Consider the following 24,799-nt stretch of genomic DNA (forward strand, 5'->3'; position numbering starts at 1 on the left):
ATGAGGATGCGAATCTATCACGACACTACTGTTCAGGCCGGCTGCTAGCTCGTGCATCAACTCGTAGCCCTATATCCCCACGCCGTTGAGCACCTGACACGAGCAAATTGATCGGAGTATCGTCGGAGAAATAGCAAATGAAGAGGTACTATGGTACTTGATTGCGACCGCACCGTAGTCGTTCAGCAACCAAGTGTTGGTAGCAGTAAGTACATCGTTGAGATGCACTGTTTCCTGCTGTGCTGGTGTTGGAAAGGCACTGCGGCAAGTGACTTCGGGAGTAACTTCCGCGCCGCTTATCCTGCGTGCCTGCTTTCTCAGCAGGCGAAGCAGCGCTCAACCTCCATGTCCCCGGAATAGCATGTGAACACGTTCTGCGTATCATGAGGAAGGATAGTGGAGTACTGTGCCGTCTCTGGGGTCTTGCGCTGAATGTGATCGGCATGAAGACACCGTTTGGGCAAGCCGAAGAAACCGCCATCAAAGCTGTGCCTGACGTCTCATTACTCGACCACGCAAGAACGTTGGACAATCTGCATGTATTTCGGCTTCTGTGAATCAGAGCATGTTTGCCAGTATCTCAGAGTACCTTGTCATCTTCCCATCAAAAGCCATCCTTCCACATTGCATTCACGATCACAGCACCTAAAATCCGAAATGCATGGCTCAAGACCAATTCTTCTATACGAATGCTAACTCATTGACCCAAAGAGGCTTTCCATCAACGTTGCCTCCTTCTCTTCTCATACGCCTCGTCGAGGATGCTTTTAGCTTGAATCTACCAATCATCCTGCTTCCGTCCATGCATAGCAGCCTGACGCTGTCTAAGCGCCTCTGCTAATCCACCAGCGATACTACCACTGCTGTCCCGCGCGCTCTCCATTGTGCTACCCCCACTACCACTGTACCCACTATCCCGTCCAGAGTCACCGTTGACGGCTTTCCTGGCGGCAGGACGTTTGGCAGGTGGAGCCGGAGGCTTGGGCTTGCTGTTTGCAGGGCGAGCGGGTGGCGCTGGGGGTGGAGCAGGTGCTGCTGAACGTACTTCCTCAAGGTATGCAGACGGCGCCCAGCCGGAGGCGGATTTGTCAAGACGGGATGCTAGCCACCAACCTGTTGAAGCTTCGTTAGTATGTCGCGTTAGTGGAAGATCAGGATGAACGTACCATTGCCCTCCTTCTGTGTGACCAGGATGATCTCATCCTTCCCTAGACTCAACTCTCCAGCGCTCTGACCTGCAAAGTCATATAGCGCCTTGTATCGAGGTTCCTTCGGCTGAGCTGGCGCTGGCGGCGGTGGGGGTGGAGGAGGAGGTGTGCGTGATGAGCCGGCTGACGCGGTACGCGCATGAGAGCCCGCACCGTTCGACAAGGCAGCGACGGGCGCCGGAACAGGTCTGGCTTGCGACACTTCTGGCTGAGGGACAGGTCTCGGTTGCGGGGCGGCAGGCGTGGGTACAGCCCTTGGTTGTGCTGGACGAGAGGCGAGCTTCGAAGGACCTCCGCCAGGACCACCGGGCCGCAACAGCTTACCCTTTGTGATGGGCTTTGCGGCGATCTGCTTGCCTTTGGGCGTGGGCTTGGAAACGGAGTTGGGTGGCTCTCCTGGCCCAACGTGGATGGTGCCACTCTTGTACTGGTCATCCCTCGGTACTGCGGGATCTTTGACGACTTTGACCTGGGCTGGCTTGCCAGGCTTCTTGTTGTATTGGATGCTACGGTGTGTTAGCCATTTCCGGATGCATGCCGACTGTGGAACTTACGTTTCGCCTATTTGGAGTGTCATTGCGCCTCGCAGCACGTTGTGCAGCTGAGTGAAGAACTCAGTCTTGAATACGCAGTTCACTAGTGGATCAGGATCTGTTGGCGACCCAGCGCCGATCGAGAACCAGTCGTCTTTGAGTGTTGAACAGCTGATCATCTTGATGGCGCCAACGGGTATTACCCTCTCAGGCAAAATCTGGATTTGCCCTTTGACCGAGGCAACCTTGACCAGGTAAACGTTCTTCTTTGTCAGAATGAGCGTGCGAGCTTCTGGTTTACTTGATCGACCGAGCTTCGATACAAGCACTTCCGCCCTGCACGAGAACGGCACCTCTTCGTTCGGAGCTATGCCGACCGCTTGGGCCATGACCTCACCAGTGCCACCTTTGTTTCCGATACCAAGGTAGTCGCCCATGAATCTTCGGGAACCGATTAAACTGTATCTTCTGCGTTCTTTCCGTCCTCCGAGTATCTTGTGACCTTGGTCGCGCCATTCGATGAATTCCTTGCCGCCATTAAGCTTGCGCCAGAACCGCTGGATGCGTGTCGCGCACTCTGCTCGGTATCGTAGATAGTTTCTCCATGCGCGCTGAATGCGAATAGCCATGTTGTGCCAGTACTTGTCTCGCATAGTCTCCAAGGCGAACAGTGTCTCGGGTGTCTTGATGAAAACCTTTGTTGTACCAATTTGGAACTCCTCCGCTGGGATGTTGGTATCCTTCAAGATCTGTTTAGCACCCGTCTCGTAGTCGCCGGTCCAGGTGTACTCTCCGGCATATGAGCACTTTGGTGACAGCAAGAAGAACCGTTCCACGAACTTATCGAAGGTCTGACGAGACGCAAAACCTGCTCTCCGAATGCGCACGTTTTCTTGCAGACCCAGGTACTTGACCTGATGTAGTACGTTGGCATCGGTGAATTCCTTGGGCGATTTGTTCTCGTTGGGCTTGATGGTACGGATGTAGGACGGACGAGCTTGCATCAAAGTCGTCACCAGGTCGTTCGCAGAGGCTTTGATCTTATCTCCAGCCGTCGGGGGTCGCCGCCTGTTGTCCTGGTCCACCTGGTGGGGGAAGAGAGTATGCACAAAGGTGTTGCTGCTCTGGCCAAGCAGGTTCAGCAAGTCTTTCAACAACTGATCCTTGTTCTTGTCGGTCATGCCATCGATCGCGTACGAGACCTCACCAGCATAGTGCTTAATGACGAACTGACCCTGGCGAGGCGTGAAGTTGGGGTTCGACGAGAGAGCGTTAAGTCTCTGGACAAATGTTTGATCCGCAGCGGTAGGATCGGCGTGGGCTGTCGCACAAGCGTCATTCAGGGCAGCGAAAACACCCGGTGGCCGCTTCTCCTCAATCAAGTCGCATACAATCTTGTTGTCGAAATACTTGATGGGAGTCCACTTGATCTGCTCGCGCTCGTACTCTTCTTGTTCCGCCTTGAGCGTCAACTGGATAAAGATTTGCTGTAGCTTCTCGTTGACGTAGTTGATGCACAACTGCTCGAAGCTATTCTTTTCGAAGATCTCGAAGCCGTAGATATCCAAAATACCAATCGACTGGGCGGTCGCACCTCGGGCCTTCAAAGAGACGTTGACGCGCTCCACGATCCAGTCGAAGAGGTTGAAGTAGATTCCCTTGGAGAGTGCGTCGCGGACTGCATTTGCTTGCGCGCAGTTCAGAGGCACGTCGTACACGGAACCTCGTCGCCCTCCTCGACTTGTCTCCATAACACGAATGGTCAGAGCTTTGTTGACATGCGACGCATCGACTTCAAGCAGATAGGCTACGAAATCTACTACCGACTGGTCGACAATAGCTGCGTTGCCTGAGTCATCCTCGCGGAACGACACATTCCCTAGCCACAAAATCGCTGCAAGCATCCGGAATATGTTGTCCTGCTCAGCTTGTTGTAGTCCAATAACCTTCATGGCGTTCAGCGTGTCGTCGAACTCGGCGTGGTCGTCGATCCCCGGGACGTCGAAACATTTCGATTTGCTCGTGTAGAGGTAGGCTTGCGGTTGTTGTAATCCGAAGATTTCTGTGCATGTCAGCGCGAGTCTGATGTCTAGTCAAACTGGGCGTACCTCTGTATTGTGAGGATGCGGCTTTTGTGAACTGGTAGAAGATATGGAAGTTGCGCTCGTTCACAATCTGACCCGTCACTCGGGTCTTCTCGAGCAGGTAGTTGTTGATGTTTGCTCCCACTGGCTCTCCTTGCGCGTTGAAATGAATCTCGAGATACTTTCCGAACCGCGACGAGTTGTTGTTCCTCAGCGTCTTCGCGTTTCCGAAGGATTCGAGCAGCGGGTTGGTGGCCAGCACCATGTCCTTGATCTCCTGGATAGATGAATTGCTACCTCCCGAGACATTGGCGATGTACTGCATAAGTCGCTTCGCGGCTTCTGTCTTTCCCGCTCCTGATTCGCCGGAGATGATGACACATTGGTTCTCCTTGTATGCGTTCATGTTGTAGTAGGCGGACTCGGCGATTGCGAAGACGTGAGGGGGTACCTATGCCTCATTAGCCCTGGGAGTTGGTGGACAGCTATGCACCGCACCTCCAGCCTGTTCTTGCCCTTGTAACTCTCCAGCACTTGGTCGGTGTAGATGCCCACTGCCACTTGTCAGCATCGCCCTCTGAGGCGCATGTCCTGTCACCTACAGTCGCGGAACGGGTTGACCGAGACCAGCACGTGGCCGATGTATGTCTGCGCCCATAGTCAGTCGCTGTCCTAGTCTATCGCTGCGTGGGTGTGCGACGCGGGGCTGGCGCAAGCGGGTCGACGCACGTATATCTCGCCATTTTCGAATCGCTTCTTCAGGTTCTCGTTGATGGCCTCATTCGAAACCTTGCTGATCAAGGTGAGATCCGATACACCGACTTCCTTCTTCTTGGTGGTCTCGAAGACGGCCTTGGTAGCGAACTGGGCCTTGGGCTGAGCGCCGCCTCCGGCCTTGCGCGCGGCGCGGTTGGTTTTCCCCTACATATCACCTGTATCAGCTTGTGTTCCTCCCCCGAAGTCTCTCTGCATCCTACCATGATTGGTGCCCGACGTCGAGCTGGGACCTGTAGCTTGAGCCGGCCAGTGGGGTAGGACGTGTGCTGCGGATTTCAGGGAGCAGCGATATGGTAATAATGGACGGCAAAGCCAGGTAGAACCAGTATAGGGGGAGCAGTCGCTCGGGGGTGTGGGCGTGTAAAGATGGCTGCAATGCGGCGGTTGTAGAGACCGGCCAACGTCAGAGCCCTGGATGGAATCGGGCGCTTCGGAGGGTACTCGCCCCATCGTCCAGCACAGCCACAGCTATTCAAGTACGACGTACGCGCAAGCTGCCGCCGCGGCTGGAATTTCCTCGTCATCTCCATTCACCTCCATTTCATGTCGGGCTGCATACACCAGACTGTCATGCATTGTAACTATGTCATTTCCTACAACATCTCCCCTCATACTACTTCATCATTCACCGTCGCCGCTGCGAACCCTCCAGGCTCGGCCCAGTTTCCGCATCAAAGTGTCGCAGCAAACGCCTCACACAAGGACAACCCGGGTGTGCCGCGTACGCATAATTTCTCGTGACGTGTCACAAACTTAGGCATTAGGCACCAACGTTCTCATGGTCGTGACCGGATGCTCATTCAAACTAATCGCTAGGAGAAAACGCCAGCAACATGCAAACCGTCGTGAATGAGTGTTCGAACAACAGCACTGCTCAGTAGCAGAGACGACGCCGTGGAAATGCCCAAAACCCTAATAGAAATATCCCAGATCCCAAAAACGCCATCGCTCCAAGGTCGTCATTCAATCATCATGAGAAAACATCACCGCCAAAACGCCCAACGCTCGCCCAGTCCAGCCGCTTGGACTCTTCTAGTTGCGGACCGCCCCAGGAATATACCTTGGGGTCTACCAGGCAGCCCAGACCGCCTTCTTGACACCATTCCGACACGACAGCATAGATAAATTCAATCTTCGCGCGGAGGAGGTTGCCCTCTGTGAGCTCTTTGTAACTGTCTTCCTTGTCGGCTGAGCCGTAGAGAAGCTGTTGCAATGAACCGCGAAGATGTGCTCTGGCCTTCACGTGCTTCCACGGCACGTTTCCTGTTTCTTCGAGAAGAGACGTCGCATCCAGAGGCAGGCATAAAAAGTGCCCGTAGCTTGCATCTGACGACAGGACGAGTTTGGTGTGGTCGGGGAAGTTGAACTAAACACATTGTTAGGCGGGCTTTGTAGAAAATGGCAAAAGCGCTTACTTGAAAGGAGCCGTCGTCGAAACCCCAGATCCCGACGTTACCAAGGCGTTGGTAGAAGCGAACAAAATTCACGCGGGGATCTTTTCTGAGCGGCTTTTCTTCGTCGCCAAAGGTTGCGCACATGTACTTTCCAAACTTGTGCCACACCGTCCGGATCTCCTCAATGCGTCGCGATTCGAGCACTTCAATCTCCGACAGTCCCCGGTCCTTCTTCACGGTCGTGTAGTAATTGAGCGCAACGCTTTTGGCAAGCTCTCGGTTACCTCCAGCCTTTCTTAGATGGTTGTATCCGTCCGTGGCGAATGCGATCGTAACAGGGTATTGATCCTCTGCAGAGAGGAGTGTCCCGATACTGCCATCGTTGAGGACGTATCCCACTCCGTATCTGCGGCTGTAATCTACCCATTTTGCGACAAACGGTAATTGCGGTGGCTGATCTCTTCTTGACTTTGTAGGCTTCTTGTCGAGGGCTCGTTCAAGGTTATCGCGGAATGTCATCAAGCGCGCCAACACGGTCACTGGGTCAGTCGCAGGCATGTCATTGCTGACGGTCCGATAGCGGGGAGCACTTCGCGCTGAAGTTGGTTGCGGCGCAGGTTCCGATTTCGCGCTCTCTCGAGCGCTGGTCCGGGAGACTCTTAGAGGTGGGAGGTCAGGGAGTCCGTTCGATGTTGTCTTTGGCGCTTCCTTTGCGGTTTCCTTGGCTGTTCGTGCGCGCGTCGAAGTTCGTGCCTCACGAGGGACGCGTAGTGGCGCAGGTGCGGAAGCCGTGCTCGCAGTAACACGCCCAGTGTTCGAGATCTTGCGGGCTGCTCGTAACCGCGTCGGCTGTTTGTCAAGTATCCTGTGCGCGGGCTCTGGCTCTTCGGCTGGCTCTACATTCTCCTTCAAAGTCTGCATCGGCTGTGGTTCTCTCCTTGGGGCTCTGGATGCACGAGTCTTTGTCCGGTCGTTCCCGGTAGTTTCTGACAGGGCTTGGCTTTCAGATGACGATTCCTTCTCTTCCGAAATTTCGCTGAGCCCTCCCGGGGCTTGGTGAGGCCACTGCGTGCGGGCAGGGAAAGGTACGTAGACGACATCTTTAGAGAACGGGATGTTTGGTTGCTTGCCGGCTTCAATCTCCTTTTGACAATCTCTTGCTACTGTCTTGTTGGTTCTGCGACCGAAGGTTCCAAATGCCTTTCCTTGTTCGTATTCGCCGACCGACGAGGACTTGCAAAGTGCCCACCATTCCTCGGTGTATCCACGCCTGATCGTGGATGCTGTTGGTGGGCGGTTCTTCGGCCATTTCGGCACCCGCGAGGTACATTCGCTGCTCAGCTCCAATGGGATATAGCCCAGTTTGAAGAAAGGGTGCGCAACGATCTGGTCGGGGGTCGGTCGCTCGTCTTCGTGCACCAACAGTAGCGAGACGATGTCGCGGAGGTCGTCGGTGATTTCGTTGGCAAACTTGGCAAGGTCGGGCCAGGTGTATTCGCGAGCCTTCAGCTTCCGGTAGATGTCTTCGCGCTTGGCGGCATGGAATGGCGCCCTTCCGACCGCGAGTGTGTACATCATGATTCCAATAGCCCACAGGTCGACCTTCTCGTCATGACCCTTTCCTGTCTTCTCCAAGACCTCTGGTGCAAGGTAGTTTGGTGTACCACACATGGTTGTTCGACGGATCGCCCCATAGTCGCTCTGTGACACCAGTAGTGCAGCAAGACCGAAGTCGCCGACCTTGACATTCATATCGCGGTCGAGGAAGAGGTTGCCTGTCTTAAGATCGCGGTGTACGATGTTCCGTTGGTGGAGGTATTTGATTGCGCCGCACGTCTGAATCATGAACCGCCGGATTTCAGGCATGGTGAAGTATTTGCGCTTCTTGATCGCATCGGCAAGAGAACCGTTTTCGCATAGCTCCAGGACAACGTAGGTGCTTGATTCGAAAGAAAAGGCGCGGAAGAACTCGACGATGTTGGGATGAGATAGCTTCGAGTGGATCTGTAGTTCAGTGACAAACTGCGGCGCGTCAGCAAACAGCCATGCCTTCCTCCCAAGCTTCCAGTACCTTTTGCGCCAGTTTGGGGGGCTCCATTTTGGATTTGACAATCTTCAAAGCGACGGTCGAGCTGCCGAGGTGTTCGTGGCCCAGCAGCTTTGCGCGATGGCAGATCGCGAAGCCGCCTTTGCCCAGCTGCGATCCCGTTTCATATTGGAGTCCCTCGGGGTCCTGCACCACGGCCGGCGGGGCATCTGCGTGTATCGACGAGGCAGACATTGGCGTGGAGGTAGATGGAGAGAGATGATGAAATCGGGGACGAAGTCGCAGAGTGTTGATGGCATGTAAACAAGGGCCCTTAGCGTCGTTGCTAGGGCTGTCGGCCAATCGGTGCCCGGCACAGTCCGCTCGATGCACAGCGACTTGCACAAGCGTGCACTGGAGATCGTGCTTCACGATCCAGTACGAGTTCGACTTAGTCGTGTGAGCTGGCCATGCGTCTCGTCACGTCTCCCGCGTTGTCATGGAGCTGCTGGGCCCGCAGTCAATCGCCATCGCCGTCGGTGGATCTCCGGCAGCGCAAGGCAGCATCGATTTGAACATCGAACCGGCAGCCATGCGCACCACCACGAATAATCCTACACCACTTTGCTATACAGCTGTTCCGATGCGTCTATCTGTATGAAGCTTGCGATGCACAGCCGTCCGCCGGTCAATTGTCTCCATACCTCCCCGCGACCATCCGAAACGCTCTCGTAACCAAACATGTCTCTCACGCTCAAGGTCACATCACTGTTCGTCAGAACGCTTGCGAAGCCTGTAGCAGTATGTTGGTCAGCCCCGGGGATGTTCAATCAAAATTGACACGCTCCAGAATGCCATCAAACGCAATGCCCACGAACACGATCGCTTCCGCCGGATATGCGTCAAATTCGCCCAAGGTTTGCATCGCGTCGATATGCGCATGCGCCTCGGCCTCCTCCAGGACCCGGCTGTTATCGACAGACAGATTAAGAAGGAAGTCCAATTAGCAGAGGCTGCGCGGAAAAAAGCAGCCGCCCCAACGGTTCTTACTGAAGAGGAGATGAAGGCGGAGGAGGCGCTCACGGAGAAGGAACGAGAAGCTATCAAGAAGAAGACTGAAGAGAGAATCAAGCCCCGTATTCGACCTCTATCCGAACAAAAAGCCATCGAGATGGGCGCCAACTTCGCTGCCGAGACGTTTATATTTGCTGTTGGAATCGCTGTAATTCTTGTTGAGCAATGGCGACAAAGAAGGAAGGCACGCAATGCCAGAGACGATATAAGAGAAGACTTGGAGGAGGTGCAGGCTGAGCTCAAGGCAGTCAAGGCAGAATTTGAGGAGTTCAAGGCAAAGCACCCGGAGCCTGCTTCCTCAAAGATACTAGGGTTCTTCACCGGCAGTGGAAAGAAGGAAGACAAAAAACCTGAAGCCGTGAGCGCCGAAGCGAAGCCAGTATCTGTCGAGGCTCAACGCGGTGCCACCCAATCGACAAATGCTACATCCGCAATGCAAGAGCAGTCGTCAGCCGATAAGCCCTCACAACATAAGGATCTAGGGATGTACACCAGGGAAGCGTAGATATGTACATCGTACGGGCATACATTCTCTAGGCTCGACTCATGGTTGTACCATGTCGAAAGCACTATTCGGATACACTCCTCTCATATACCCAACACAATGATAGAAGCATGAAGTATTTCATTCTTTACAGTGTCGCGATCCCAAAATCCTCTGTTTCTAGCTTCGTGTCCTGATTTGAGCTTCAGTTTACATCCGCTGGTTGCTCTTTCCGTCGCGACCCACGCACCTTCTACAACAAGAAGTTTAGCTCACAGACACTGACTAGAGTCGTTTACAAAAAATACACTCCCTCGATATCTCAGAGACACACACTCAATCATTCTGACACCAGGTCATCCCCAATTTCCCCGGAGACTCACATCTACCTACTCTCAGTATGGGTCTTCTGTACCACACCAGCGATACTGCGCCTCGTCCCGATGAGAAGGCACAATCCACCATCCCAGGTGGAGAACGGCGCCCCATGAACGTTGTCGCCCCTGCTCAACTAGACGGTGGAGCAGACTACTATTCGCGAGCATTCAACGACAGACCCATTCACTCTCAGCAACGTCACCATTCCCAAGTCTTTCGCCAAGCTCAGAACGCGCCTTCCGTCCCCCAACCGCCGCCTCGTCAACCATCCCGCATCCTTGGCAATGCAGTCAACGACCTACTTCCTTACTGCACAACCGAGCCGCCTCTGAGCCAAGCGCAAGTCATCACTCTAAGCGACGTTGTGGGTAGTCTAAAGGAACTCGTCGTACTGGCTCTAGGTGCTGCTTCTGGTGTGCCGGGGAGTATGGAGAAACTGGAAGGTGCAGTGGGTTCGCAGGCCGCAGTGAACATTGTGGAGTTCTTTGCCGACGAATGGGAGATCGAGGGCTGAAAAGATTCATGGGTGTTGGGTCAGAAGTGAGGGCATGGTTTGCTACTGTATGGTGCATATGGGAGGTTATAAGGGGTCATTTAGATGCAATGATGAGAAGAACAGGCAATCATGAGGGAAATGTGAAGTGGTGATGGGAAGTTGTATCATTCGCTACCAAGGAAGAGAAATGCGCTCGCTACCAAATCATCTACCGCACCCATGAAGTACAAAAGACTTGCCCCTCCCGCCTCCTTGATGCTCTGCACCTCGATCGACGATCGAGAGGGAAGTCAAACGACAATATAGATCGGTGATGACAAGAGAACGATGCCTCTGTGGCGTCGACAGGTCAAAGAAAAGAAAATATGATAGCGGCTCCGACCGGTGATGACAAAAGGTCGATGTCTTCGTGATATCGACCAGTGTTCTGAGGTCAAAGAGAAAACGTTCAAACAGCACGTTCGACCAGTGATGACAATGGAATCGATGTCTTCGCGATGTCGATATTCCGTCCTGAGGTCAAAGACATAGCTGTGCATGGAAGAGCTGAGGACAAGCTTAGTATCGCAATCTACTCTTATGACCTTCAAGAAGATCTGCCGTAGCAAATAAGTTAGTGACTGAAGGGTACCGTCCCGGAAGAGAGCTCTCGACCGATCCGGAAAGCTCAGTGCAAGAGACGCGTCGGCTGATAGACCACCTACCTCGACTTTCTTTTGACTCTTTCAAGAACGAAGCGCATCGCTCTCAGAACTCAGAGGAGATGTTGAGAATCGAGATGTTTGAGCGAGTAGCCCTTCGTTTTCCTGTGGTAAGAGTAAGACCCCATGGTCCAAGAAGGGTGAAAAGCATAGACGCATGTATTGAGTAATATTATGTATTACTGTAACGACAAGGTATCATACATTAACCACTCCATCCTCCATAAACACAATCATCTAAGCGATGGTATCAAAGCAAGCGCATATCAACACTCCAACATCTCATAAATGGCCTCGGAAACAAGGACGCAACATTACTGCGACGGTGCCAGGCTATCTACGAGCCTCCAAAGCTAGTGATGTTAATCCCAATGTCAGCCAATGCCGGTCCGACATCGAGATTCAGGTTGATCGTATTGCTCTTGATCGCATCTTCGTAGTAGGTCAAGTGCTGACCATCCTTGATACTCGAGTTGCCCACAATCTCAAGCGGCAGCACAGCATCATTGTACTTGTTCTGAATCAGGCCCAAGATAGCGAGCTGGTCGACGTGGCTTTGCAGAGGGAACACATTGTCGCCGGGCTTGAGGTAAAGGTCTGGAATGAGTGCGTAGCCAATTGCGGTGCCGTCGACGGCTAGGTTCATGGTGATGTTGCCTAGGTCGAGGGTCATGACAGAGGGGTTGGGAATGCTGACGTTGGCAATGAGGTTGGAGCCATCGGAAAGGATCTCGTCTGTGCCAGAGAGAATGCGCACGTCGCTGATGTTGAGTCCAGAGAGCTTGTTTAGTCCTGCAAACACGATTAGACTAGTTCTTACTGTAGCTTCAATGAGACGTACCTTTCATCGTAATGACTTTGTTGTAATCGACGTCCATGGTAGGCAGGCCAGAGAGATGAATGTTCGTCTTGCCGTCAAGGTGAATTTGGAGGGTCTCGCTGTCAAGCACAGCCTTGGTATAACTGGAGAACTCGACATCACTCGCGAAAATGACATCTTGGTCGACGGTGACGCGGGTCTCTGCCTCAGACTTCGCTTCAGGTATGGTGATGTAGATGAAAGGGTCTTGTCCTGGTAGCGATAGTCCTGCTTTGAAGCTATCAATCTTAGGGTGATAACTGCTGCCACTCCTGATGACTGTATCAATCTTCAGGTGGACACCGTTCTGCTGCGGGTTGGTAACTTCCTGAGCAGTAACTTCGAGTGTCGAGGAGTTGATCTCATGCTGTGCCTTATTCGGTATGCCAACAAATATGATTGGCAGAACGATGACCAACACTATGATCACGAGGACCAGGCAATCTGACGTAATGTAAACACGAAGTACGTTGAGGCTGTCGGGAGAGACTTACCACACCACCAAAACTTTCTGCAGTGGTTCTTCATACGCCCTTTGGCGCCTGGCGTGGGCCCTGGCGGGTAGAGCTTATTCATAACGCCGCCTTTCTTCTGGGGCGTTGTATACACATCGTCCGCCCGTGTCGCTCCGCCGTCTTTGCTCTCCATATTGACGGTCTTGTGTGAAGTGTAGAGAAGTTGTTGTGTACAGTACGATCACTCTGTCGCCCACCGGTTGATGGCGATTCAGAGCGACTGTGGGTTCTTCAGGGGACAGACCCGCAGGGTGTCGCACGCGAATTAAGTAGAAATAAGAAAATACACCAAGACTTCCAAGGACGGTATGAACGCGGAGGTACGCGGGGAACGCACACCTTGTGGATGTCAAAAGCTGGGGAATGTGTAGGAGACTGGCACATGCGCGAAAACGACCGAGACCCCTCTTACGCCAAATACCAATTGGCTGTGCACCGATGGCAAGGCGAATGTCAAAAAGGGTACGATCAGTGACAGGCCTCTTAGCGATTTTCATGAAGATGACGGGTTGCCCGAGAAAGTAGCCTGTTGCGGATACGCTCCGAAGCACTCACCACCTATCCGGTCGCATTATGAAGCCGAGGCAGCGCAGGCAATTGAAGGATCAACTGGCACATGCGTGAGGGATGTCTGAAGAATGCGGCCACATTTTGTAACCTAGGGCGCCGAAGAGCCGTGAGTGGATAGGTCTGCATGAAGCTCCAAGCTGCTCGGCAATGTCCGTCTATCTGGATTGGCTCGTCCTACTACAACCAGAGGCGAAAAGGCGTTGACTCGAGTGACACGCGATCATATTGAACAGCCCGAGCAGTGCGAGGGATCGTTGTTGACCCCAGACGGTAGCGCGGGTCCTGCACCTTTTGAGGTTAGAGGTGGAGAAACCCCCTGAAGCGGCAACCAATGTAAGCCAATGCTTGTCGGTGGTCGATCTGAATTCGGGAGACGCGCCTCTTTGTTGCAGTGAGGAAATAATCTAAAGCCGTCTAAATCAGCAGGTGAGCAGAGGCTTATTGCCTCAGGTAAGAGAAACACCAACCCCCTCATTCACATGAAGGCGAAAAGCCGAAATCATGGGCTCGAGCCGAAATCAACCCCAACACCCAGCAAGCGGCTGCATCTCTGCATCTTGATATACACACTAGGACAAAGCATACAAGCGGATGGCTCCGTCGCACTGAAAGTCGTCTAAATCAACATCGAGCAGGGGTTGCCTTGGCATCCGAAACACCCGCCATCTGCGGTTCATGTCGTGTCCAATTCGATTTGTGTGGCACTCAGGGCCGGCCCAGCCCTTTCCCCCAAGGCACGTAGGTGGCGGAAGTCGTTGTTCGAGCCTCCCGGGTCTACGGTTGGAGACCAGATCGTTTGGAAGGCCTAATATGCACACAGGTCGTTTGGGAGGCCTAATGTGCACCCGCGATAGAATGCGCGATGCGTCACTATAGCGCTGATTGAGGGCCGTTGGCATTTAGCAGGCTGGGCGAGGAGATGTGGTCGAAAGAAGACTCTGGGGGATCGCCTGCCCTGACATATGCCAAGGGAACGCTACGAAGGTGGGTCGCTGCCGCTGCGGGCGGTCCTGCGAGTTGAGGCGCCCGAGTCGACAACACAATTTTTAGAGCATTCACAACTCACTAGCACAAGATGGCGCAATCAGACGAGGAGGATGACTACATGAATATGGTGTTTGAGGATGCGCCAAAGGGACCAAAGTATGAGACTTCTCTCCAGCGCGCCGCGCGCAAGCGCAAAGAGGTGCGTCGAGTGGAATTGCGGAATCGTGCCAGGCTGACACATGGACAGGGCGAAGCCAAAGCGCGACAGAAGACCAAAGCCGAACGAGAAGAAGAGGCCGAAGCTGCACGAGAAGCTGCCCTCGCCACTGCTCTGCCTGAGACCAACAAGGGATTCAAGATGATGGCCAAATTTGGATTCAAGCAGGGCGATGCTCTGGGCAAGTCCGAAGATGCGCGCAAAGAGCCTATACGAGTCAACCCCAAAGACGACAGAGGAGGCATTGGTCTTGAGTCGGAAAAGAAGCGCAAGTTCAGAGAACAGTTCGAGGAAGCAGATCGACTGGCAAAGCGCGCAAAGGAAGAAGAGGGTGATTACCTAGAGATAATGCGCCAGGAACAGAAAGACAAGAAGGCTGAACGGGATTTGGACAGCGCGCAGAGGACAGCCGAGCGCTTGTCTGACAAGAAGGCCGAAGAAAAAGGCGCGCCAGACACGAGCGAGAAACCACTGAAGGATATCAACGTCCTTTGGCGTGTTCGTGCGCGGCGCAGGGTCGAGAAGAATCGCGACAAGCAGCAACGACGAGAACTAAACAATAGCATTTCGTCGCGACTACCGACGCTAGCCCCCGAAGACGATGACGACGATTCGAAGATAGCACAAGGCCGAGACCTTGCGCCCTTCTATACTACACTTGAAAACGAGCTCGAGGATGAAGATCCAGAGCTGGCAGAATTTGAGGCCTTGCCCGTGGCAGAGCGGTTACAAAAGCTCCTAGTCTTCCTGCGCGAAGAGTACCGCTATTGTCTATACTGTGGATACGAATATCCCGATGCTGAAATGGAAGGTTGTCCAGGAGTGACTGAGGAGGAGCACGATTGAGAGACCTAAATCTTTACTACATGAAGTTGTCTCGATAATGCAAGCTGCGAGCACGAACTTTGCTACCCTCTTAGCCTACAATAGGTAAGATCACGGCTGGACACATGAGACTGGCGTAATGCTCGGCTCGTGCAACGTTGTCTGCCTTTGCAGCTCTGGGTCGCGGTCACAACACGGCAACGGTCTCGAAAAGTCATGGTCGCTGGTGAGAATCTAGTGAATCGAGGAGTCCAGTTCTTTCTGGCTCCAAGATGTCTATCGACGACCATTCGAAGGTGAGGTAGCCTCAAAGTACTTTCTACACTCCCAATAACTATCGATTATCAATAAGATGGACAAGAGGAACGCGCGAGGTGAAAATAGTACAATACCTCCGTAGGCAAACCAGTGCAAATAAACCGCAATTGAACAGAACTCTCCGATGTCATACCTCTGTCACTCCTACCACAATATCGTCCACTACATATGCTGGTATTCGGCGTTGTCCCTGAAACAGCCTTGTGAGCTTTGACCAAATCACCAAGTCCCGTGCTCACGCGCTTCGCGATTCGTCGCGCCTGCCCCTAGCCCTTGCCCATCAACAACATCAGACAAGTAGACAAGCCATCCCGCCTGCAACAATTGAAGATGGAACATCAGAAAAGCTACATATATGAACCACCTTCGACAGAAGAGCGGGCGCCAAAGCGACAAAGAACCGGCAAATTCGACCCGCAGGCGCAACTACCAGAACGGCTAGCCAGGTATCGGGAATTGTGGGCACAGCAAGACGAGCGCATTCAAGTGAGTGATTCGAATAACAACACGCGTTAAATGGCTGCTAATATGAGCAGAGTACTTTGGAAGGGGCAGATAGCGCCACCCAGGAAAAGATCGTCAACTTCATCTCCGCTTCCAGCGCATCGCCAGATGAGCCCAAGTTTGCCATATCAACAGCGCTCATCGTTGCCGGTCCTAGCATTGCATCCCATGGCCCTTTCTTCGAGCGTCTGGGCAGGGGCATCAGAGCTGAAAACTGCGCATATGTTGTGCTGACGTCCAGCGAATGTCCAAATTTGAAGACGCTGCTGAAAACCCTCATCAAGAAGGTTACTTCGCGCGTGGACGATGAGGATGAAGATGATGGAGACCGTCCAGCTACGTCTTCGAGGCATGGTCCAAAGTTACTCAATTACGATCTTGGCCATGTGCAAGAATGGCAAAAGAAGAATCGCGCTTCTAGCATCGTTGTCGCTTTGCAGGATAGTGAGGCTTTCGACGTTGGGCTACTCGTCGATGTAGTTGATCTTCTTCAGTACGTCTGATCATATCTAGCGATGGCCCATGCTAATTTATACAGCTCATGGCTCGATCGTCTACCTTTCGTTCTTCTTTTTGGCATTGCTACTTCGGCAGAGAGCTTCGAGGAGCGTCTGGCAGGCAATTCACTCCGCTACCTTGAAGGCCAGAAGTTTGACGTTACCCAATCTGACGAGATCATTGAGAAGCTGTTTCGCGCGACTGTTGCCAGCACAGATTCTCGACTTCACATTGGACCCAACCTCTGTCGACGTATGTTGGATCGACAGAAAGATCATGTTCAGAACACACAGGATTTCTGTGATGGGCTGAAGTACGCTTACATGTCGCACTTTTATGCTAGCGTACCCAGCGTCTTCCTTACGCATGATGTTACACCCGGAGACCTATCAGCGGATGCGTTCGAAGCTGCTCGCACTCTGCCATCGTTTCGCCAGTGGGTTGAGCGCATGCTAGAAGCTGGTCAGGCACAAGATGTACGAAAGGTACTGGAAGATAACAAGTACCTGTTCGACCAGATTGCACATCATCTGCAATCTGGCCAACGCGCCATGATATCATTGAGCCACGCTGCGGAGGTACTGGCGAACATCCGCGAGTCGCTTCAGATGTCACCCAGCGTCCGGCTTTCATCTATCTGGACCCGAGCAGCAGCTGGCGAGCTAGCTGGGTCGCCTCTCATCCGCGAAACGATGTTATCCATCAAGAAGATTCCATCCGACAGACTGGTACATTTGCTAGCATCGCTACGAGATCTTGAAGACGACAACCTCTCGTTGGGCATTGCTTCAGCTCAGCAGACGCTCGACGGCCTACTGCAAAACGCCGATGCACCGCTCCGCACGCAGCACGATGTCCGCAACGACAGTGTACGAACCACCGTCGTGGCACAAAAAGTACTTCTGAGCAAGCACAAAGCTGCACTGTCCGAGCAAGACAAGGCATACTCAGACTTGGTCACGGAATTTCACGACAAGCTCGAGGCGTATTTCACCTCCTCGTTCATCGACCCGAAGACGTTGACTCTGAATGAGCTCTTCATATACGACCTAAAGTCACCACACACAGAGGTCTTCCAACCCAAGCCGCGCTTTGCTGTTGAGCGTGCACTAGCTTCACCTCACGACTATCTGGGCTGCGAATGCTGTAGTGGAGTCGATGGAAACCCGGCAGCTCTTTCTGCCACACAACCAGCGACAGCTATTGTGTATCAGATGTACCTCGAGTCCGGCACGTTGATCAACGTTACCGATCTATGGTCGGCGTTCAACGCCATTGCAGGAGACGGAACAGAAGAGAACGAGCCCAACACCATGTAAGTCTGCACCTGCATATCATAGTCATGGTATACTAATCCGTCACAGGGCACTATTCCAGCGAGCATTAGCCGAACTGCGATACCTGGGCCTCGTCAAACCCAGTCGAAAGAAGACAGACCATATTTCCAAGATCATGTGGAAAGGACTATAAACCCTTTCCCCTTCTCCATTGCAGCCGCCTTACATAGAATACATATCATACACCCCATTTCCATCCCAATTAAGCCTTCTTGGGCTGCGGCGCAGTATCACAAACCGTCCCACAACTCTTACACGTCCTCTTCTCCGTATCCGCCTTGAAAGCATTCACCGCATCTTTAATCTGCGTGCCCAAATCCGTACAATAAAACGCCGCCTCATACACCTTATCCCCACAGTTCTGACAATACCACCTCAGGCGGTCCAAACTGCCCTCCGGCCTCTTCTGCTCCAGCACCACGCCCACAGTGTCTTTGAAGCGCACGGGGTTATGCGGCGTGTTTGGGGGCAGTAAGAACATGTCGCCTTCGTTGATGTGGATGTCTTTGAATTGCTGGCCTGGTGGGAGGCTCGTGTCGACGACTTTGAGTAGCATGCCGCCTTTGTGTTGGTAGAACCATTCGGCGGTTTCGTTGATGTGGTAGTCGGTTCGTTCGTTGGGGCCGCCGACTATCATTACGGTTACGGCGTCGTTGTAGACGCAGTAGTTGTTTATCGGCGGTTTGAGCATGTGCGCGTTTTCGGAGACCCTGGATGGGAGTTGGGTTAGCTTTGCGCTGTGACTGTTTGGGGTAGAATGGGGTGGGAAGAGACGGGATAGTTAATGTATATACCATTTTGGTATGTTCAATGGTGGGCCAAGTTGTCGGTGCGGTTCCGATTGTGAGAAGTGGCGTTGTGGGAGTGTTGCGGAAGCTCGCGGTGTTGATCGCGAGGCGCGTTGCGCAAGCCGGATGGCTGGCCGTAATGATCGCGTCGTGTTCATCCTGGATTTATGTGTATGTCAAAAGAGAATCTTGTTCCTCAAGTCAGCGCGATGAGTTTGTTTGGTCTGCTTTGAAATGTAAAGTCGACGATGTAATCAATCATCCAGGGTCCACGAGTGGGGAGCTTCTCGCCCCGCGGAACCGCGGCTCGTGCGTGCATTTGTCGATCACTGGTGCGACGCGTGCCATCACATGCAGCTTCTCGACCCGCCTATCTCGAGACACGAGCATAGCTTCCCCATCCCCTCCGCAGCATCCAACAACAACCACTCCAACCGACCTCGGAACCAAAACACAACATGGGCATGGATCACTCGCACATGGACCACGGCCACATGGGCCACGACATGCCCGGCATGGGCGGCGACGGACCCAAGTGCAACATGAACGTATGGTGATGCACCTCTTAGTATCGGACGACACGCTGACATGTCGCTCGAATAGATGCTGTTCACCTGGGACACGACCGATCTCTGCATCGTCTTCCCCTCATGGCACATCTCCGGCACGACCTCGCTCGTCTTCTCGCTCCTCGCCGTCGTCCTCATGACCGCCGGCTACGAAGCCATCCGCGAGATATCGCGACGATACGAAGCCTACTCCAAGGGCGTCATGGAGGGACCTAGAGGTGAGTTTGCCTCTTTCATACACACATACACAACCGGAGTAGTAGTAGTCAAGGAGACTACGAGAAGAGGCAAGGTCGTAGAAGTAGGAGACTAGGGAGGTCTCTTTTCTTCTATCTTCAAATCACCACACTTCTTGGGGAACACTCGCTGAGTTTAACCTTTTCGTCGCCGTGTGTAGACGATGCAGATGAATCTAGCTCATTACTTGGATCAGGGAGAAACGGTGGTGTGGGGCGCAGTGCCGAGCAGCAGATGAAGATTATCAAGGCTGTTTTGTATGCTGTGCAGGTGTTTTACTCCTTCTTCATCATGTAAGTTTTTCCTGGTGGCATTGGAGGTGGTGTTTGGAGCTGATGTGCGTAGGCTGCTTTTCATGACGTACAATGGTTGGGTTATGCTTGCTGTGGCTGTGGGTGCTTTCGTTGGTTACTTGATGTTCAGCCAGTCTTCGTCGACAAAGTCGGTGGCCTGCCATTGAGTAGTCTACAAAGAAGAACCAGCGGGGGGAATGAATAACAAGATGGGTCGAGGCATGCGGACGGTCTACTCTCTATCAAACAAGGTGCAGATTCACATATCCTGCGATTTCCGGGGCTAGAAGCCTACGTTACACCATCACTTTGCAAACTAGACCAAAATCCAGACTTGAAGTTAACAATAATATTTCTACAACAAGTGACGAACGACCAGAGATACACCTATCACCCCCTCCACACCAAAAACACATACCAAACGCCCCCCAGCACAATCACCGTCCTCAAACTCGTCCTGAATTCCCACCAGAACAGTGCCAATCCCTTTCTCCGTTTCCGCGGCTTCTTCGTCACTTTGGTGCTAACTCCGTAGACTCTAACCTTCTTATCTCCCGCATCGTCATCGTCAAAGTCTTTGGTCGGATCATAGCCGGCGTGTTGTATCAACGGGAGTTGGTATTTCGAGTGCTGCTGTTGCTGTTGGGTTCGTGCTTGAGTAGTCGCTCGAGCAGATAGGTTGCCGTTTCGTTCCGAACTAGTCGATGAGTTGGAGGAATGCGATTCTTTCTCCATAGCAGCTGGGACGTTCGTCGTAGGCAACAGCGGACTTTCCGCCTTTTCGTCCTCGCCATTCGAGACAACGCCTAGCATAACGCCCGCCGCGCGAACGAACAGCAGCAAAAGCGTCAACCCGAATAAACCTCCATATCTCAGAAACGTGCCAATCTGATCCGGTAATAGGCACAACTTCGTTTGAATCGTCTTACTTGCATCCCCCCCATTCAACGGCTTCCCAAGCGTATCAACTGGATTCCACAGACTAACCAGCACAACACCCGGCAGCCTAACGCCCATAGCCCAACTAATGCTCTTGACCGTGATCTCGCGTATGCCGCCGCCAGCACTGGTATACGCTTTATGCACCAACTCGCAGTAATCGTGGTCGTCACCGGAGAATGCGTACCGGATATCACCGACCTTCTCAGCGATATCAGCGGTGATTTCGCGGTTGAGCACGTTTTGGTATTGGTAGCCGCCGCGGACGGAGATGGCGTTTCGGTCGTCGTGGTCGAGGGGAGGTTGGCCCGTTGGGGGAGGCGTCGGGGGCCAGTGTTCGCGGAGGGGGCCGCAGGGTGTGCCTGGGGCGCGGTAGAGGGGCACGTGAGTGAGGAGGATGGTGGGGAATTCGGTGATGTCGTCGTTGGCGTGGGGGAGGGGTGAGGTGGCTAGGTCTTGCGCGGAGATTGCGTGATGTGGCATGCCTGGGTAGGGTCGCAGGCCTTGTTGCGCTCGTAGTTCTCGTTGGATGAGGCGCTTTTTGCGCTTCTTTGCGTCGGCGAGGAAGTCTTTTGTAGGGCGCCATATCTTCTCGACTTGTTCGGGGGACTCCTGGCCGAATGCGCTCAGGGAGACGCTGTCGATTGAGACGAAGGTGTGGTTGGCAATGACGTCGATTCGATTGCCGTCGCCAAAGTAGGCTTCGAATCGGTTTCGGACGCCTTCTTGTACTCCTTTGGCAAATCCCAGGTCATGGTTACCAGGTAGACTGCTTATGAGCTTCCGCCCAGGCTGTCCTGGTCTCGCCTGCATGCCGCCATCACCCCAGTGCTTGAAGAAGATGTTCCCGAATCTTCTGTACTCGTTCATCCAAAAGTCGTCGCCATATTTGCGGTACTGCTTCTCCGGCGAGGTAGTTGTGCGCGTAGACCATTCGCGGCCACCGTCGAAGAGATCGCCGAGGAAGAAGATAGTGTCAGGGTATAGGACGGTCTGGAAGCGAGAATAGGTGCGACGGAGGTACAGATCGGTGTATTTGTAGGCTAGAGGGTTGAGGGGCCACGGGCGGCCGGGGTAGGTGTGCGGATCTATGAGTTGCGGATCGGCGACGAAGATGAGTCTGTGGGGATTCGCGCCGGTTTCCTATAGTTGCGATTAGTTTCGCATAATCTGGTAGATATTGTGAGATATAGACGTACCCAGTCTTCCCATTTGTCCCAGTGGCAGCTCTCGACGGCGCTGTTGAAGATACCTCTCTCGCCCCAGTACAGAACCACCCACCACAGCAGCACGAGCCCATTCACGAGCGTAAAAAGTCGCTTAAAGCTCCAGTTCCCACTGCGCAGCTCATTTCTCTTTCCCTGCACAGCAGGTCGTATGCGATATAGAAAGAAGGCTCTGCCCAGCCGCCATGCTTGGTGTGTCAAGCTCTCGGGTTCTGAGTATGCGCCGACGGGAATGCCATACTCGTCGTATGTGGTCATTGTCTGTCAAAGGAATGAAGGAGGTGCTGGCGCAGCATTTTTGAGGAAGGATGCACGTGAGGGGAAACGTTACGCAGTCGTGAGCATGTCGCCTGCGTAATGCTCAAAGGGGGACTGGGTGCGGCGTGTTCATGGTCTGGGGAAAATGCGGCCAGGGTTCCGAGGCTGATCCAAGGCTGATCTGCCGCCGCTACCATGGCACGAGAGGCTCGACTCTCTGCAGTGTAACCCTGCTAACCAGGTGAATGCATAAATGGTACGAATATCACAAGAGTATGCCAACTGAACTTTCGTCTGAAATATGCAAGTGATATCATTTCGAACATGCTAAAAGTACAAACAACATTTTCCCTCCCTCTAGTACTCAAGTGTCACCTCTTGACCCTTGACCCGACCAATAACGATCTCGGGGGCGTACTTGGGGATAACCTCATCGTCGTGAAGCATCTCAAATTCCTCTGACGCGTCCTTGCCCATGTGGCTGAAGAGCGCCTGAGGACCTCCTGGGTGTTCATCTGTCCAGTTGGTGACGTCCATAACGATGCCCTTTACTGCAATCCATAGATCATCCTTCTTGTTGTGCTTTGCAACCTCCTCGAGCGAGAATTCCTTGTCGGGAATGCTGAACTTCTTGGGTGCGTTAGGCTTGGAAACCTTGCCGGGATCGTTTGAGTCGCCGTTCGAGGACATGACAGGTGCGGAAGACAGCTGCTTTTGTTGCTCAACGGGGTCTGACGAAGAGCTGGCTTGAGCGCTTCCGCTGACACCGTTGCCCCACTCGACGGAGACCTTGCCCGGTTGCGATGGGTCGATGTGCAGTGAGATCTGACCGAGACGGTTGACGGCAGCGCCACCAGACTTGTTGAGCGCTTGTTGGAAAAGGTACTTGGAGGCAGACTCTCCTGCTACACGACCGTAGACAACGCAGCCAAGAAGGGATGAACCACCGAGACGATTGGCACCATGGACACCACCAGCAAGCTCACCGCAGACGTACAGACCGTCGAACGGCTTGCCGTCGGAGTTCAAGCACTGGGCTTGGTCGTTGATCTCGATACCACCCATGGTGAAATGGAGCACAGGCTCCATCTGCGCAACGTGGAAGGTGTCGTTGATGTCGAAGGGCAGGTTGTGGAAATACTTCTTGTTCCACTCGTCCTTCTTCTCACCCTTGGCAATGGCGTTGTAGCTTTGGAACTCGGCCTGGAGGTCCTTGTCGCTGACACCAATCTCCTTGGCGAGCTCCGCACCAGTCATCTTCTTCATCAGGCCACGGCCGGAGTAATGTCTTGTGTGGAAGTCGAGGACGTTGGATGCCTTGGAGTTGAGGACGAGGCGAATGGGCCAGTTGCCCTTCTCCTTCTCAGTCCACATCATGCCGGAGACGTAATCGCGGTGACCGAGGTCGTCGCAGAAGCGCTTGCCCTTGTTGTTGAGAAGGATACCACCCTCACCACGGAGAGCTAGAGACTGTTAGCATGAGAAAGATGTATGTCGGTGATGCACGTACCTTCGGCGGCCAAGAACTTGGTCTTTGCTGTAGGGTCCTTGGGGTCGACAAGACCGGTAGGGTGCACTTGGACCTTGTCCATGTCGATGCCGTTGGCACCAATCTTCATCAGCATCTTGTGTCCGTCACCGGTAGCGTGAGCACCGTTGGTGGTGGAGAGGTCGTAGGTGTCTGGCCTCCACTTCTTCAGAAGAGAGTCCTCTGTGAAGTCGGCGGCGTAACCGCCAGTCGCCAGAATGACGGGTCCCTCGAGTGTCGTCTCCTCGCCGCCGAATGTGTATGTGACACCGGTGGCGCGGTTGCCCTCGGTGTTGATCTTGGAGACCTTGGCCTTCTTGACGAGCTGGACGCGCTCTGGCTCCTGCTCGGCCAACTCCTCGAATCGTTGCATCAGAGCGTATGTGATGGCCATACCAGGGAACTTGGCATCGTGGCCACGGTGGGTACGGGGTTGGGAGTGACCGCTGTCAAAGTCAGTACATGTGTCAGATTCGGGAATACTGTCGGACGTACCCCAACCGCGAGACGAGAGTGAGGTCTAGGTTGAAGACGTCCATCAGCCACTCGACGGCAGCCGCGGACTTGTAGGTCAGGACCTTGATCAGGTCTGGCCGCGCCTTGTCTCGCGCAGACTTGAGTGTGTCATCGTAGAACTGCTTGACGCTGTCGCCGATCTTCTCGTCGACTTGCGTCCTTGTAAGAGCACCGTTGATTCCCGATGTGGCCTTTGTGGAGTTGCCTCCCATGAAGTTGTTCTTGTCGAGGAGAACGACATTTCCACCAGCGAGGTAGATGGTGTGAGCAGCGCTCAAGCCGGACACTGCCGTCGTGGTTAGCCATGCGCGTGACGGTGTATGATGCAGTGATGCTTACGGCCAGCGCCAACAACAATGACTCTCTCAGGCATGGTGATGAATGCGGTTGAAAAGGGAAGGGGAGAAAAGACGGGGTATGGAGAGAGAGCAGATGAAGGCGAAAAGTCTGGGGATCGGCTTCTGCTTTGTATGGATGCAACGGATGGCTGCTCGGCTTCCGTCTAGCACTTGGAGCGCAACTTGTGCCTCGGAAGTGGAGAATGCGCTAACCCGCATGCACTTCCTAGGTTGTCGCCGCGCGGGCCAATCACGCGGCGGCGGTTTGTCTGCTGGCAATGCGTGAGCCTCACCAAGCCCGGCCTGCGCTGCGCTGCTGATG

General features: G+C 53.6%; 10 protein-coding genes across 10 annotated transcripts; 5 read left to right on the top strand and 5 right to left on the bottom strand.

The window, feature by feature from the left end:
- Positions 1–778: 778 nt before the first annotated feature.
- On the bottom strand, positions 779–8,277 carry J4E83_008179 (uncharacterized protein; the record flags this gene model as incomplete). Its single annotated transcript, XM_049335076.1, has 10 exons — positions 779–1,113; positions 1,167–1,714; positions 1,763–3,803; positions 3,850–4,276; positions 4,324–4,379; positions 4,428–4,473; positions 4,555–4,746; positions 5,606–5,968; positions 6,018–8,018; positions 8,068–8,277. The coding sequence occupies 10 exons, from the start codon at positions 8,275–8,277 to the stop codon at positions 779–781; spliced, it is 6,219 nt and encodes a 2,072-aa protein (XP_049185920.1).
- Positions 8,278–8,763: 486 nt separating this feature from the next.
- J4E83_008180 (uncharacterized protein) lies at positions 8,764–9,601 on the top strand (the record flags this gene model as incomplete). The annotated part of the gene is made up of 2 exons (XM_049335077.1): positions 8,764–8,823; positions 8,873–9,601. 2 exons carry the CDS (start codon positions 8,764–8,766, stop codon positions 9,599–9,601), a joined length of 789 nt encoding a protein of 262 aa, XP_049185921.1.
- A 110-nt stretch (positions 9,602–9,711) lies between these two features.
- Positions 9,712–10,472, top strand: J4E83_008181 (uncharacterized protein; the record flags this gene model as incomplete). The annotated part of the gene is made up of 2 exons (XM_049335078.1): positions 9,712–9,716; positions 9,980–10,472. The coding sequence occupies 2 exons, from the start codon at positions 9,712–9,714 to the stop codon at positions 10,470–10,472; spliced, it is 498 nt and encodes a 165-aa protein (XP_049185922.1).
- A 1,020-nt stretch (positions 10,473–11,492) lies between these two features.
- Positions 11,493–12,662, bottom strand: J4E83_008182 (uncharacterized protein; the record flags this gene model as incomplete). The annotated part of the gene is made up of 3 exons (XM_049335079.1): positions 11,493–11,947; positions 11,997–12,458; positions 12,509–12,662. 3 exons carry the CDS (start codon positions 12,660–12,662, stop codon positions 11,493–11,495), a joined length of 1,071 nt encoding a protein of 356 aa, XP_049185923.1.
- Positions 12,663–14,174: 1,512 nt separating this feature from the next.
- On the top strand, positions 14,175–15,149 carry J4E83_008183 (uncharacterized protein; the record flags this gene model as incomplete). Its single annotated transcript, XM_049335080.1, has 2 exons — positions 14,175–14,285; positions 14,334–15,149. 2 exons carry the CDS (start codon positions 14,175–14,177, stop codon positions 15,147–15,149), a joined length of 927 nt encoding a protein of 308 aa, XP_049185924.1.
- Positions 15,150–15,776: 627 nt separating this feature from the next.
- On the top strand, positions 15,777–17,918 carry J4E83_008184 (uncharacterized protein; the record flags this gene model as incomplete). The annotated part of the gene is made up of 4 exons (XM_049335081.1): positions 15,777–15,932; positions 15,983–16,443; positions 16,489–17,763; positions 17,813–17,918. The coding sequence occupies 4 exons, from the start codon at positions 15,777–15,779 to the stop codon at positions 17,916–17,918; spliced, it is 1,998 nt and encodes a 665-aa protein (XP_049185925.1).
- Positions 17,919–17,987: 69 nt separating this feature from the next.
- Positions 17,988–18,422, bottom strand: BNA1 (3-hydroxyanthranilic acid dioxygenase; the record flags this gene model as incomplete). The annotated part of the gene is made up of 1 exon (XM_049335082.1): positions 17,988–18,422. The coding sequence occupies one exon, from the start codon at positions 18,420–18,422 to the stop codon at positions 17,988–17,990; it is 435 nt and encodes a 144-aa protein (XP_049185926.1).
- Positions 18,423–19,031: 609 nt separating this feature from the next.
- J4E83_008186 (uncharacterized protein) lies at positions 19,032–19,839 on the top strand (the record flags this gene model as incomplete). Its single annotated transcript, XM_049335083.1, has 4 exons — positions 19,032–19,121; positions 19,177–19,360; positions 19,576–19,672; positions 19,725–19,839. 4 exons carry the CDS (start codon positions 19,032–19,034, stop codon positions 19,837–19,839), a joined length of 486 nt encoding a protein of 161 aa, XP_049185927.1.
- Positions 19,840–20,062: 223 nt separating this feature from the next.
- On the bottom strand, positions 20,063–22,095 carry J4E83_008187 (uncharacterized protein; the record flags this gene model as incomplete). The annotated part of the gene is made up of 2 exons (XM_049335084.1): positions 20,063–21,754; positions 21,811–22,095. The coding sequence occupies 2 exons, from the start codon at positions 22,093–22,095 to the stop codon at positions 20,063–20,065; spliced, it is 1,977 nt and encodes a 658-aa protein (XP_049185928.1).
- Positions 22,096–22,452: 357 nt separating this feature from the next.
- Positions 22,453–24,512, bottom strand: J4E83_008188 (uncharacterized protein; the record flags this gene model as incomplete). The annotated part of the gene is made up of 4 exons (XM_049335085.1): positions 22,453–23,558; positions 23,606–24,069; positions 24,119–24,425; positions 24,479–24,512. 4 exons carry the CDS (start codon positions 24,510–24,512, stop codon positions 22,453–22,455), a joined length of 1,911 nt encoding a protein of 636 aa, XP_049185929.1.
- Between the last annotated feature and the right edge of the window lie 287 nt (positions 24,513–24,799).

The sequence above is a fragment of the Alternaria metachromatica genome (assembly GCF_023757995.1).
Source record: "Alternaria metachromatica strain BMP 0045 chromosome Unknown scaffold_22, whole genome shotgun sequence".
Lineage (NCBI taxonomy): Eukaryota > Fungi > Ascomycota > Dothideomycetes > Pleosporales > Pleosporaceae > Alternaria > Alternaria metachromatica.